Raw genomic sequence first — 15,671 nt, forward strand, 5'->3', positions numbered from 1 at the left:
ACCGCAGTTCTTACCTGCTGAGCACCCCAAGTCAGTTGCCTCTGTCCCTCCCCCTGTAACACCCACCTCTCTGAAACGTGTGGGGATTCCCAGCCATAAGAGAAGGAAGGAGACTCATCCAGCCAGGGCCCCGCAAGTCAGCATCCCTCCAACCCATCCCCTAATAAGACTGGGGCCCCACAGCTAAGAAAGCCTGACTACCAGCCAGAGAAACCGGCCTTCAGGTCCTGGCTGCCTCCTCTGAAATGGTCTCAATCCTCTGCACCCAACTTGCTATTTAGGAAACTCACAAACAACAGTGTTCCTTATTTTCTTTACTGCGAGGAAGCCAGGAATTGTTCTCTTTCAGGTTCTTGATTCCTTCTCATGGAACTTAAAAAACAATCTGTTTTAAGTGATTTAAAGGCAGAGCCACTGTGGTTCGTTATCTCCAGCAGGTCCTTCCAAGCTTTCTCTTCTCCTTTCCCTTACTGTTTCTCAATATTGTGCCAGTGATTTAGAAATTCACAAGCACTTAGCTTTTTGCAGTGATGGGTGTATTGAATGTTGTTGAGATTTCTGGAGAATCTGATTTTTTTTTAACTTATTTTTTATTTAATCAGAGGAAGCATCCCTAGGTTCCAGGAATCAAGCTAATTCCTATACCAGAAAGTTTGTGTGATAAGAGAAACTTAAATGAAGTGCCAGGAAGATGAAATCTTCCCAGCCTCCACCTAAACTCCAAATACTCAGGAAAGCAAGAAACCTTGCTTTTCCAGGAAAACTCTAAGAGCATATGCCTCGTGTCTCTCACAGTAAGGCAGTGGCTACCAGCACCTTATTGCTGACTTTGTGCAAAGCACTTTCCGTTTATTTTTACTTTCATTTTTTCACATTACCACTGGGCAGGCTAGAAGGAACAGAAATCATTACTTCCATTTCACAGATAGAGAAACTGAGATCAAAAGAGGTGACATTCCCAAGGTCACAACGGTTTCATTGCTGGAATTCCACTCAGTCCTTAGCATTTCTTTCAGACCTAAAGAAGGAACTGGATAAAAAGGTCCAGAGGAGAGAAGGCGGGTCCCTCTCTGAGCAGGACCGGCAGTGGCTATGTATAGAGCAGCAGCCCACATGGAGAAAGGGGAGGAAGAGGCTCAGGGGCTGCCCTGGGTCAGTGTTTGTTTTGCAGGAGTTCGACCTCTCAATCCCTGAGCCCCACGCTGTCCCTCTAGTCCCTCTGCTTTTAAAGTGAACTAGTAGTGTTCTGTTTCCAACTACAAACTTTGTCCTTTATAATATCCTCAGGGCTGGAACCCTTAAAAAATCAGTTGCTTATATTTGAAAGTCGGGCTCTGTACCTGGAGAGGCCATTTCTGTACCTATAGGAAAAGAATGTACTTGGGGAATGGGTGGGCCGGATTTATCACCTCAAGGTGGGAGAGGAGGAGCTTTTGGAAGGTTTTCGTTTTTTCTTTTCTTTTTCTTAAGGGAGGAGTGTGTTGGAGGGGTGGCGGGGAGTGCGGGCTCGGGTACACCGTGGGAGGTAAGTGTCCCCCCAGGAGGTGGGGAACAGGCCGGTCACATCCCCGGTCCAGCCACCCGCGAAAAGCGCTTGGGAATCCCTCTCCCCGCTCGCTGCCCGCGCTCCCGGCCCACCCGCAGGGGCCCCCGACGCCCGGGAAGCGGAGGGGTCTGGGGCGGGGGCGCGACCCGCTCTCACTCACCCGCGCTCCCGCCTCGGGGCGCCCGGCCCGAGGGTCCCGGCCGCGTCGCGGCGCCCGGCGCGGGGCCTGCCTGGCCGGGGCCGGGGGGCGCGGGCGGCGGCGGCTCGCTCTCGGGGCCGCCGCGGGCCGGGGAGGGCGTCCGGCCCCTTGTCCCGGGGGCGGCCGGCAGCAGGAGCAGCAAGAGCAGCAGCGGCGGCGGCCCCCGCGAGGCGCGCGGCGAGGCCATGGTGGCGGCGCGCCGCGCTCACATGCCGGGCGCGCGGGTGGGCGCGGGCGGCCGCGGGCGAGGGGAGCGGCGGCGTCTGCCGCGTGGGGCCGGGAAGTGAGCGAAGTGCCGCTGCGAGCGCCGTCCCCGCCTCAAAAGTTGTGGGAGCCGCGGGAGGGTGGCCGGAGGCAGGGTGGGCGCGCGGCGGAGGCGGCCCCGGCGCCGCTACATGCTAATGAGCCCGGGCGGGGCGCGGCGGGCGGCTCCTCCTCGGGCTGACATCACCGGCCGCGCGGCGGCCCGGGCGGGGGCGGGCGTCCGGAGCGGCCGGCGGGGGCCGCGCGCAGACCCGCAGCGCCGGTCGACTTCGGCCACGCACGCGCGCGCCCCCCACTCGCGTTCGTATCGCTCTGCCATTTGGAGAGAAATGGGAAAAACCGAGTGTTCCGAATGGAGAAAAGAATTTCTCAACTCCTTAAATGCACAATCAATCGATGAAAAGCAGGTACTGGCTAATGGGATTTGCACTGACCAGATTAAACGAAGCGTTCTGATGCAGGAGAAGTGAAACCTGTTCCCCTGCTCCCCACCCCGCCTGGTCGCTGCCCCTCCCAATTTGATGTGCTCCCCACCACCACCGCCACCACCGCTACTCCTGCAGACCCCAGGGCTGGTGCTGAGTTCGCTGTTGCCAAGCCTAACACCTCGCCCTGCCGCCAAAGCGGGAGTCATCCTATTCCCACCGCGCCCTCTCCAGCCTGGATTCCATCCCCATCCGACCACTGCCTTTGGCTCACACCAGAGTGCTGCAGAAATGTCACCACCAGGACACCCAAACAGGCTGCAGGGAAAAGAAAACTGAATTCAGTCAGGGCTAGGCAAACTCGCAATCGGGGAAAGGGTTGCAGATTGCAGATTGAACAAAAGCACACACAGAGATCACTGAATTTTAAATGCAAACCTTCAGGACAGATTAGAAGATAAAGTCTGAACAAATTTTCCTGGTAAACAACGTTCTATTTGTGTCAATAACCCTCGCTTCCTAGTAGATAAAGGATAAAATGTCTAAATTTTAGAACTGGGAGCCTCTACATTTCTGGGTGAAGAAAGAAGGCCTCACAATGAGAAAATACCTTGCTCAAGATTCTGAAGCTAGACCCAAAGATTAAGGGATTTATCTGTGAATGAACGTGTGGCATCATTAATTCTGGTCCCATAGTTCAGAGTTTGCAATATTCCAGACTGTCTCCACTGAAACCAATACTGGAGCTCCTGGAGGGCCAGGGGTGTCTCATCAGTTGATCTAGGGACCCCTTCTGACCACCAGATGCTCAAGAAACTATGAATAAAGCTTTCCTTTCAAGGCCTGTCTTTCCACCCCATTTCTCTGCTCCTCTCTGTTGCTGTCTGCAGAGCTCCAGGACCCGCCTCCAGGGGAACAAGCAGGTTGTGGTGTCCAGGGCAGCTGCAGATGGACCCAGGTCCACTTTCTGGTGAGTCAGTCCAAATGAGTCAGCTGGCAGAAAACATAAAGGATGCTCAGGATAAACAAGCTCACCTTAAATCGGGTGAAGAGTAGCGATTTTATTTTATTTTTAAAGAGCCACAAAACAAACCCAACTTTTCAGGACTCTTATGTGGAATTTCCAGGTCTTTCCAAGAAAGTACTTATATAGACACCTCCCTGTAATTAACATGGTTTGCTCTCATGGCCCAGCTCAACTTCTTGAGATCCTGCTCTCATATTAACAGGCAGGACTGCCCAGCTGCCCAGACACAGATAAATAAGCCCCAACCAGCAAGATGCTGTTCTCAGAGCTTCTGATCACTGTTGCTCCCTCCCTTCCTCAGAGAATGTTTCACATGGCATGAGTTGCCCTCCAAGGAAACCAGTAACATTCAGGGGTTTAAAATGCCCCTTACAGGTTTCTTGTGTGGATTCAGAGATCCTACTGGAGAATCTGCCTTCACTGCCAAGGCCCAAGGAGCAGACATGCCCCTGCCACACGTTGCTCCCCTGCAGGCCCCAGGGATTCATCTCTCTCTAATACCCTCTGCCTCCTAAGAGCAATGACCAAGTTCACATCAGCTGGTTAGGACTTAACCTGTGGATGAGGAGGGGCAGACACAGGAGAACCTGGAAAGCCTGATCACAGTGCAGATGGACCCCAGCCTGTCTTTGTATTCTCCTAGGACAGAACAAGAGAGCTGGAGGTGGATAAAACCTTGGACAGAGTAGTCAGCTTGGTCTTAACGCCATTGTTTCTTGTCCTGACTTTACCACTGTTTAACTATGTGATCTGGGCCTCAGTTTCCTCATCTGTAAAACAAAGATTGTCTTGGATGATTGTGAAGGAGCGCTCCAGCTCTGCTGTTCTAGGGCTCAGACCTCTGACACAGCTGCAAGGAGGTATGAAACAGGTGTTTAAGGATATTTGTAGTATGTCCTTCCCAGGATAAAAATCCAGACAAGATTTCTACTTACCTCAGATGGCTTAGAAGAGGACCTGTCTGGAGCCAGGGGAATAAATCAGGTGACAGCTCAGATCCATTCCAGCTCTGGGAGTCTATCTAGAACTAAACAGGTGGGAAGCCTGCTCGGACCAATTTCCTAGACTGCATGAGTTAGGAGTCAGGCATTCCTAACCTCCCCAGAAGTGAGAATGGGGACATTCTGAGGCGGCTGACGGTGAGACCAGCAGCAAGCCCAGTGTCTGTACCACCCAATGCTGTATGTAGTCAGAACCTATGCACAGCTATTCCTGTTTTACTTGTGTTAGTTAGATTAGGGTTAAGCTAGGCTGCAGTAACAAATAGGCCCTCCAAATGCAGCAAAACAGGTGTTGTATTCATCCTGTTCACTTACAGCCTTAGGCACTGATGTTCAGCTCAGCAGTGGTCTTCATAGAATCTTCAGGCTTCCACACTACAGCAACTCTGCCACTCTCGAATGTATGGCTTCCACAGTTGCCCTTGGAATTGACATCCCAATCAGGGAGGATTGAAAAGAACATGGAGCTGGGAACACAGGAGGTTTTGATGGACCATGCCTAAAAGTGGCATATTTCACATCCTCTTATTTCCCACTGGACAGAACATGGTCATGTGACTCACCAAACTGCCAAGGGGTTGGGAAATAGAGGCTAGCCATATAGGCAAAGGAGGGGAGAGGGTATTTGTATAGGCAGCACTCTCTGTCCTACCCACATGATATCAGTAGGGCAGAGAAGTGAGAGGGTTAAAGGAGAATGATTGCTCTAGCCTCCGTTTCCTCCTTTAAAAAGCAAGGGTGTTGGATCACATGATCTCTCAGGGCCTATCTGCTTTAGTGTTCTGTGGTTCCAAGAAGCAATGACAGGTCCTTCCACACCAACAACAGCCAGCCTGTGGGCTCCTGCTGCCGCACATGCCCTGCCTGAAGAGGCCCCTCTGTCAGTTGCTCTGCCTGCTGGACCCTGGAGAGAGGACCTTAGGTTCTCTCCAGCTTCTGTTCCTCAGCTGTTCTCACTTCTTGGCCAAGTCAAGTGATCTTTATTGACCTCAGTCTCCCCAGCTGTACAGTGGGGAGAAAAGTCATTACCCTTCGCTGCCTTCTGGGGTCGGTCTGAGGCTATGATGAGACCACTGTCTGGAAAGCAGCAGGAACTCTCCTGGTTGAAGTGCTCCACGTGGTGCTCTTGCTATAACCAAAGCCTTTAATCACACTGCACTCTGAACAGGCCCAAAGTGTGCACAGTTCCTGAGGAGAGAGCCCCTGTAGGATCTGTGGCAGTGTGGAGTGGCATGCCATAGCAGTAACCTCATAGGATGAGGGTGCTGAGGGCTGAAGGATCAGTCCATAGACATCTGACTGAGCTTCATCCAGGGCGGTGAGCTGGGCCTAAGCACCACCACTCCTCTAGCCTGCTTCTCTGCTATGTGCTCATCACCCTGCTACTCTCTGGGTCTGTTTACTCATTCTCTCATCTGCTTGTCCCCTGCCTAAATAAATCTATGTGCTGCTCTCTGGGAAGTTCTGGGCCATATTCTCTTTGGGTCCCCACAACCTCACATAATACCCTCTTTCTTTTATTTCATCATTCAGCAAATATTTACTAAGTGACTACTCTGTGCCTGACACTGTGCTAGCATTGGGCAAGTCTTAGACTTCACAGAGACTGAAGGTTTGCGGGAGACAGACAGTACTCAAAAGAACATAAATGTTAAACTGTTTCTGTGGAAGGGTCTTGGGTTTCCCTGTAAACATGAGATTGAGCCACAATCTGAAAGCTGTGTGGGCCATTAATACGTAGGCTTCTAATCAGGCAAAGGTGAGTGAGCAGAGTCTGTGCAAAGGCCCTGAGACAGGAGAGAGTGGAATAAATGTAAAGGACCAAAAAAAAGCCAATGTGGCTGGAGCAGAGGGGCAGGAAGAGCATGGGGGAAATGAAACTGGAGACTTTGAAGCAACAGATTGGCAGACCCTAGTAGCCAATTTTAAAGACTCCTGCTTTATTTTAATAATTTAGGGAAGTCATTTTAAGCTTTTAAGTAGAGGAGGTAGGTAGGAGTGGAGAAGAGAAAGGGGTGAGGAGTGACATGACTTGCAATTGGAAATCATCATTCTGGCTATGATAAGGGGAATGATTTCAAAAGAAGCAAGAGCTGATGCCATAACTCTTGGAATCCAAGTGAGAAATGATAATTCTTACACAAAGATGATAGCTGTAAGTTCAAAGAAGAGTTTGGATTTGAGATTTTAGGAAGTAAAATCCCTAAGATACATTGATGGATATGGAGGATGAGGGAGAGAGGTCACAGATGTCCTGAGTTTCTGGCTTTCATGATTAAATGGACATTGGTGGGCAACAGTGGATAAAAACTAGATCTTTGAGGTCAAGATCATTAACTTTGCTTTTGACTGGGATCTGGGGTGGCTTTGAGACATCGAAGTGGCGATGTCAAGTATGCATTTAGATCTGCAGACTTGGAGCTGGGAGGAGTGACCAAATTTGAGGTCTAGATCTACATCCAAAGGAATGAGATCACCCAGGGAAGAGAATCCTGTAGTAAGTGAGGAGAGCCTAAAAATGAGCCCAGAGGACACAACCTTAAGTGGCTGGAATGGGAGAGGAGGCTGAGCCAGAGAGGAGGCTGGGTAGGAGCCACAAAGATGTGGGAGGAAATCCAGGAGAAAGTTACGTCACTGGAGCAAAGGGGAGGAGATCTTGGCGAACAGAGTGTAACATTGCCCAAAGGTCAAGTAAGGCGAAGACTGAAAATTTCTCTTGGTTTTAGCAATATGGAAGTTACCAGTGACAATAGTAAGAAGAGTTTTAGTGTAGTGATTGGAGCAGAAGCTACGGTGGAATGAGCTGGGAGGAGTGGGAAGCTAAAAAGCCAAGCAGGTCAAGAGAACTTTTCAAGACGGTTTGACTTTGAAGGGCAAAAGGGAGTTAGGACAGTAACTGCCAGGGCCAGTCGGGGTAGGCAGTTTCTCTCAGTTTTAGTGGAAGGATTTGAACATGGAAAGGGTCTACTTGGGAGGGAGAAAATCTAAGGTCTGAGAGAAAATTTTTGGTTGACAGGATAAGGTTTCTGAGAAGCAGCAGGAGATGGAATAGCACAGGTGGAAGGGAAGAGGAGACGTGCACAGCAAGGGTCTGGGTTTCTGAGGACTTCAATTTTCTTTGTAAAATAGCAAACACACAGCCATTTGCTCAGAGTGGAGGGACTGAAGGGGTGGAGTCTGAGCGATGTGAAATTTTGAGGAACACAAATATATTTGTTTCCTAGGGCTGTTGTAACAAAGTGGCACAAACTTGGTGGCTGAAAACACCAGTTTATCCTCTCACGGATGTGGAGTCTGGAAGCACCAAATCAAGAAGCCAGCAGAGCCATGGTCCACCTGCAGGCTCAAGGAGAGAGCTCTCCCTCACCCCTCCCCGATCTCTTGTGGTCGGCAGCCAGTCCCTGATGCTCCTTCGCTTTCGGGCCCATCACTCCAGCCTCTGCCTCCAGATCATCACACGGCCTTCCTCCTCCTGTGTGTGCCTGTGTCTTCACAAGGCCTTCTTATAAGGACACTAGTAATTGGACTTAGGGCCCAGACTCAAGCAGTATGATTTCATTTTAACTCGATTACATCTACAAAGACCCTTGCAAATAAAGTCACATTGACAGGTATCAGCGGTTAGGACTGGAACATATCTTTGCAGACACAATTCTATCCACTACAATGAAGGGGTTTAGAAATAGCTACAGAGAGTGGCAGAAACGTGCTAGAATGCGCTGCCCTGTCCAGGGCTCACAGAGATTAGCAGAGAGTGTCCAGCAGCACCAGTGGTTCCCAATCTGTTCCCCTCTGCTGACGGGCATCCAGTGCCCAGCATCCTTGACCTGAGCTGGGGCACCTCCGCCCTCTCCCACTTCAGGGCAGATTCCCTCCCACCAGGAACAGAAACTACTGACCTTGCTTGACCCCTTCTCCCATCCCCGCTCAGTTTTAGTCTCTGAATACTACTTGGTGCTTTGCTTTCTCCTGTGATATGTCAAGAGCCCCTGCAGACAGAAGCTGCCCAGCTGGCCCTGACACACCACGGTTATAGGAAGAGGGAACTCAAGCCTTCCATGGAACACTTGCTACACAGGCACTGTTGGGCTCAAAGCTCCAGGAAACAGTACCTTGGGAGTTTAGGAAAAGAGCTGAATGAGTGAACCCATCTCTCTATTTTGACCTCATGGGAGAGGTCTTATTGTCCCCTTTCTGAAATGTCTTTTGTTTTCTCCAGGCCCAGCTGGGCTGCTTGCTGGACCCCAAGCCTAGGGAGCCCTTGCTGCCTCTCCACCCGCGGGCAGGGCTCCAAGGTGATAATGTACACACCGCCATCCTGCAGCGAACGGGCTGGGACCTCCTCCTGGGAGGAAGGCTTGCTCATGGCTTGGCCAGGCTCCCGGCCATCATGTACAGCAGCCCTGCGTTCCAGCTTAGACAGCTTGGGGTGGATCCTCAAACGACCTTCCGCTTCTTGTCTGCCCATCGGGGAGGACCGTTCCATTCCAAACTGGAGAGGACTGTTCCATTCCAAACAACATTCCTCCGATAAAATCGGTTACACACTGTAAATGTCAATGAGCCAGGAACATTCTCCAACGCCACAGGATTCTGATAAAGCAGTCTTATTTTGCAAAACCTTCCAGGGTGAAAAATCCTCCCCAGAGCAGGCAGGGAAATTCCTGGGATGCCAGGACACTAAGCAAAGTAGCCAAGGCCTTAGGGAAGGAGTAGAAAACCCAGAAGGGAAGTTCTCCCAGTGGGTGGAGGGGCCTGGGATTTCAGGCATCATTTCATTCCATCAGTCAACAATACATTTGATGAGCACTTCCCACATCCACGCCCTGATCCAGAGTCACTGCAAAGGCAATGTCTTCATGTGACTGCAAAGCTCCCCCGCCTTTCCAAAAGCAGTGATAACCTGCACCCCTCACACAGCCGGGCTGGCAGTCAGGTACAAGGTCTGCACCCTCACCTCTAGGCCCCACTCTCCCACTCCTCCTGGCTGCTCCTCTCTGCCTCATTCTGCAAGGCTAGGGGTTTCCTCTTCTTCTGTTCCCCACTGGACCAATTCTTTTGGCCTTTCTTTATATTGCTTTCTGTTTGCAGGAGTCTCCTCCATAGGGTTGCTTCTGGATATCTCAGTCTCTGCTTTTCTCCACATCTCCCTTTGCATCCCTGGGTGCCTCCAGCCCATCCATTTCTCTACATCTCCATCAGGCTGTCTTCCCCTCTCTTTTTTTTGCTTTTCTCCCAGTCAACTCATACCCCAATTTTTTCTCCTCTTTTCTTGTTCTTCTCTTTACCAAACAGTTACACAAAATTAAATGCACATTCTTTATGTTTGTGGAATAAGCTTTCACATCCTCTGGGTTTTATTTTTAAAACTGGTTGAAGAATATGTGCACTTCTTTGCATTGTCTGAATTTCTTACAAGAACACAAGCAACTATTTAAACTTTTTAAATTAAAATATGATGTACATAGAAATAAGTGCACCTTTGGTGTGCCACAAACACTCATGAGCTTTGTGAGTTTCACTAACGGAACATTTGTGTTGTCAGATGGAACAATGGCTGTGCGTCCTTCCAGGCTTTCTCCCCAGCACCAGTCACCCCTCCTGACTTCCTTCACCACAGATGAGTATGCTTTGGTAAAATACAAAATACCTGGTTTTTTATATTATACCAATGGAATGCCATAATATGGACTTTTGTGCCTAGCTTCCATTGCTCAGCATTGTCCTGGTGAGATTCTCTCACACCCTGCATGCAGTTTTAGACTCCTCATTCTCCTTGACCATGGAGGGGCTTTCCCACAGCTTTTTTCCTCTTCATCTGAAAATATTCATTCTATTGTTAACGGACTTCTGAATAGTCGCCACATGCAGCTGTTCCAAATAATGCTGCTATGAACACTCATGTATGTGTCTTTTGATGGTATGTAGTACTTTCATAATCAGGCACAAAAAGAAAACCTTTTCTATTTGTTAAGATGGAGATGGTCAAGTGGGATGTTTTATAAAGAGACTCCAGAGTAGGATGTAGAACACATGAGTCCTTGTTCTGGCTTCTCTATTCTTAAGTTCTGCAGCTTCGAGCCAATCAGTTAACCTCAGTGAGCCTTAGTTTTCTTATCTGCAAAAGTTAGGACTGCAATATCTGCCCCTGATACGCATTACTACCTCACGGGGTAAGTGTGCCAAGTCAGGTGGTGGAGAAGAGGATGAAGTGTTGTGGAAAATTCAAGCATGTTATTATTTCTCTTATTAAAGAAAAAAATTAAGTAATAGTTACCTTATGAGGCTCTTGCTTTATCTGTTTTTAAAATTTGAAAAAAAAAAAAATGAATCTGTGGCTTTCACTAGACAAAACATGTCCCCAGTCCCTGATCCACTGTGGACAATAAAAGATAAATAACTATCTCAAAGATAATAAATAACAAATAAAAGATAATAAGTGTCTCAAAATGTTCTGCCTCCAAAGGCCTTCGTTTTACATGAGCAAGTGGGAACATATGGCTCGTGATATCTTCTGCCCTTTCCAAGTGGCCTTGGCTCATAGCAGTTGGGGGCTCCTGGTGTAGATGAGCAATGGAAAACCCCACTGACTAGCTGTAGGGACCTAAGGTAGGCCCAGGACCTGCAAGAGGAAGGATGTGCCCACAGAGGACCCACAGCAGGTCAGGACTAGACTTGTCTTCGGATACCAGCCCAGTGCCCTGCCTACTACTCTGCACCATCCCCGTCGTTAAGGAGAGAACCAGACAAGAGTGAGGCGGGAATCAGGGTTACATGTCTGCTGACCAACAGAGCAGATGTAAGGCTCTGTGCTCTCTGCCAGCACTGCCAACATGGAGTCATTTGTTGGTGTAGGGAAGCTGGTGTTGTCCCCACCCTGTGGGGAGGCAGGCCAGACACTTGCTACAAGCTCCCACCCAGTTCTTCCTCCCACCCAAGTCAAACAAACCCTTGCTCTGAGGCTCATGCTCTGAATGGAGCCCCCACAACCCGAGCAGCCCTGCACTTGGTGCTCTGAGGATGTGAACCTTCAGGGCCTTGTCTGGGTGCCGGGAGGAGTGTGGCCTGAATGAGAGCAATTCGGGAAGGAGTCCATGAGTGCAAGGGGGGTTCTGAGCAGGCACTCCTGAGGTGACGGAGAAATGAATGAGAGCCTTGACAACTAGGCATTAGACTAGTGCCCCTCAACCCTGGCTGGATATTAGGATTGCCAATGGAGTTTTTACAAAATGCCAGTGCAGCCAGGGTTGAAACATATCACCTTAACCTTAGTTCAGTAGGAAACAGAGACTCGGTGTAACCTTTCAGCATCAAAGTGGCAGCTCAAGAAGCATTTACCGACCACCTACTCCATACCAGCCAGGTACTGTGTCAGGCTCTAGGTACCCAGACATGAGGATGACGCAGATATGCCCTGACCAGACAGCAGATTAGACAGAGAAAAGACGGATCCATAAATAAGTATAATATAAAGCAAGTTATTTTACCTAAGGAAAGAAATCCTAAGAAAGTGCATTATACAGGTGCTGAGCCCTCCAGAGACCCGCTGTGTTCAGCACAACACATGGAGTGTGGGGAGAGGAGGTAGGAAAGATGGCGAAGGCAGACACCAAGGACCTGAGTCAATTGGAGCTCTCAGTATTTGAAAAAATGAGTTAGAGCAAGCAGATCAGAAAAGAGAGGGAGGTAGGGAGGCCAGTCAGGAGCCACTGTGGTGAACCATACACACAGTGAAGGCTTGGACCAAAAACTTGGCAGTGGGAGTAAGGAAGAGAGTGACCCAAGAGATATTTCCAAAAAAGGCTACTGAATTTGGTAACAGAATGAATGTAAGGAGAAAAAAGAACAGACAAAGATGGCCCCACCATAACTAATTTGAGACAGCAGGATAACAGGGTGACGTGGACTTAGCAAAAATGGGATGCAAGGTAGACGACCTGAATTTCGTGTAACTCCAAGACATCCATGCGAAGGTGTGTGCGAAGGGCTAGGTGAGAGGCAGGAGTTGGATCGTGAGGTGAGGAGGGAAAACACAAGGCGAGCGGGCAGACTACCCAGGTGTCGACCATCTATACCAGCCATTTGGCAGGAGATGAAAGAAAAGTGGGATGGCGCCTGGCAGTCAGGCCCAGGTGTGTGCTTGCCAGGCTGACCTGTGCGTGGGCGGGGACAGGAGGGCGAGAGTGGAAAGGGAGGTAGCGGAGGAGTAGGCCCATGAGGGCGAAAGACCGGCGTCCAACAAAGGAGGAGAACTGACCTTGAGGAAGGACAGACATTTCTTAATGGAGATACGGACAGCTGAGGAAACTCATTCCCAAGGGCCTGGATCCTGATCAAGACTCCTAAGGCAGGAGGCAGGGAATTTTTTCCATGAAGGCCCAGATAGTCAGTATTTTAGGTTTTGTGGGCCATCTGGTCTGTCTGTCACACAACTCAACTCTGCCATTGTGACGCAGAAGCGGTCACAGGCAATGGGCGGTATGTGAATGAATGGGCATGGCTGTGTTCCAATAAAACTTTATTTTCAAAACCAGGTGGTAGTTGAAATAGTTAATTTTATTTTATGTGGATTTTACCTCAATTGATAACAACAACAGGGCCTGGGCTTGCTTTGGCCTCAGGATTTAGTCTGGCAGCATCTGCTCTAGAGGTGAAGGAGGAGCTGGGGACCTAGAGGATAAGGTCTGGGGCTGGTCTCATGAGGACCGTGAACAATGACCAACGCATGATCTGAGATCAAATCCAGCTCTGCCACTTACTAGCTATGGGACCTCAAGTAAATGACTCAACTCTCCTCAGCCTCTGTGTCCTGTTTGTAAAATGAAGTAATAACAGTACCTACCTCACTGAGCTGTTCTGAAAATCGAATGAGACAGTGAATATGGGTGTCTAGCATAATGCCAGGCTCAATGAAGATTTTCCTACTTAACTTTTAAGGATTGACCATGAACTGCAGAACCCCAGCTGCAGAAGAGATGCAGATGGAGCTCAGGTGGGGTTTGGTGCCTAGCATCCTGAGACATGGGACTGCAGGGAAGGGAGGAGTTGGGGGCTGGGCTGACGGGAAGGGAGGAGCTGTACCAGCCAGTGGCAGATACAACAAATCTGCATACCCATGTCTACAGATAGACCCACAGCTGCAAACACACACACCCGTGCACACACATGCACAGTGAGGTGGTGCACTGTTCTTAGTGGAAGGAGTTTCTGAAGTGCTTTGACACTGGCTAATCAGTGTGGCCCATGGGCAGGTGCCTCCCTGCAGTGTAGCTGGTCGGCCCCCAGCATGGACCCACGTGTTGTCAGCCCACAGTACAGGGAGCTATGCTCTGGTCTGGGAGGGCCGCTGCTCATCACAGAGCCCAGAGCTGAGGGAGTCAGCTAGTCCCACTCAAGTCAGCCCAAAGCCTGCCCACTTACGCTTCTCAAGCATTAGAGTACCACCTGGGGGATGTTTACTATAAAATGTAAGTTCCTAGGCTCCACCTAAGAAAATCTCATTTCTTAGGTCCAGGAAGAACCCAGGAATCTGTATTTTAGCAAGCATCCCAGTGCTTTTCTATCAGTGAGCTGAGACCACTTTCAGAAATAAGGCTTTATCCCCTCACCTCTGAATGCAGCTGTATGATGGAACAATAAGATCCCCAAATTCATTCCTGGGTCCACCCAGGGTCCACCCCTATCTCTTATGCTTCCTCCTGCTGCTCATGAGGAAAAGATAAGCCACATGGGTGTCTTTGGGTAACGTGACTAATTCTAAAATGGATGTGAAGATTTTCCAGGGCACCTTCCCAGAAAGGTAAAAACAACAGTCTAGAAGAGAGCTGCTCCTGTGTCTTCAGTCTGTAAGAAAATCATATGGATAATAACTCTTTTTTAGAACACTGGTAGAATCATCCAAGTGAAGCCTGTCCCAAGCCATTTCCTCTCTTCCTGGCCATCCAAGAAGTCTGTACCTGATTCCTGCTTCTGTATCTTAGAACACTCTGCTTCCAGCACCTGCAACAGAGCTGCAGGCTACTGAGGAAGCAGTTGCTGTCATCTGGTTTCACAGTTTCTGAATTTTTTAAAAAATGGCTTTGCACACATAGACATTTGACTCTGTGATGGATTAGATGGGTTGACAGGGCATATAATAAGTACTTAACACCATGAATTGGGATGATTTATAACTAAAGATAAACTCTGCTACTGAAGGTCTTTCAATTCAGTTGGGTAAAAAAGACCAATACGGATCACGAATAAAAGGCAGCATATGAACCAAAACTACAGAATCACCACACACACACACACACACACACACACACACACACACACACACACACACTGAACCAAAACTACAGAATCACTACACACACACACACACACACACATGTTGTTCCTCCAAATCAGCACCTTGAGAGGCCTTACAGAATTATTCCAATGATATTATCATTGTAAATATGTTGTATTGGGATCTCATCTTTGAAAATTGTCTCAATAGTCAGTTTATTTTATGGTCACACCTCAGTTTGGGCCCAAAGAAGATGATTCAGCTTCATGAGTCTCCTTATTCCCAGATTTGGTTCCAAATGATTTCTGGGGCTCCTGGAAATCAAATGAACCCTCAAAGGATAAAAACTTGCCATTCATTAGAATATTCAAAAACTCTGGAAAGAATACTGAAAATGGAATTCCAAGCATGATTGAAGGAACGGTAGAATCATTGGATTGAGTGTGCAATTTCCCACAGAAGACAGAGCTCTGAAGTGGTGAACCTACTCAGGGCAGACTCACTCATGTGCCATCAGTAAAGTACCCAGTCCAGCGGTTCTCATCCTGAGCCCAGTGGCAGAGAGTGACAGATTCTGTCTAGCCAGATGCCCATCCAACCTAGTTCCTCCTCTTAGCACACAGCTGGCCTGCATTTCCCAGCCAGTCTTTCAACTGGAGAGACTACATGCATAGCTGTGGCCAGTGCAATGCAGGAGGAAGTGATGCAAGCCCTTTTAACCCTGGTCCCTAACACCTTCATGGCATCTTCCACATGCCCATTTCTTCTTCCACCTGCCGGCTGGGTGCTGGAATTCAGGAGAAGACAAAGGGCCTACACAATGCTCAGCTACTAAACAGGAGGAGCTAAGGTCCCTGAATGAACATAGAGCAGAGCTCCCTTCCCACTTCTGGCTTGTGTCAGACCAGAACATGAGCCATAAATAAATTTATAAAG

The 15,671-nt window shown here is 49.1% G+C and overlaps 1 protein-coding gene across 2 annotated transcripts in view; it reads right to left on the reverse strand.

Annotated features, from left to right (window-relative positions):
• The window catches only part of HEG1 (heart development protein with EGF like domains 1), a 90,841-nt gene extending 88,788 nt beyond the window's left edge, over positions 1-2,053 (reverse strand). For both annotated transcript variants that reach the window (XM_036905168.2, XM_036905158.2), the window contains exon 1: positions 1,707-2,053. In XM_036905168.2, coding sequence (XP_036761063.2) covers positions 1,707-1,932 — 226 coding nt within the window. In that variant the 5' untranslated portion in view covers positions 1,933-2,053. The remainder of the gene's footprint in view (positions 1-1,706) is intronic.
• Positions 2,054-15,671: the final 13,618 nt, after the last annotated feature.

This window comes from Manis pentadactyla, chromosome 1 (genome assembly GCF_030020395.1).
Source record: "Manis pentadactyla isolate mManPen7 chromosome 1, mManPen7.hap1, whole genome shotgun sequence".
Lineage (NCBI taxonomy): Eukaryota > Metazoa > Chordata > Mammalia > Pholidota > Manidae > Manis > Manis pentadactyla.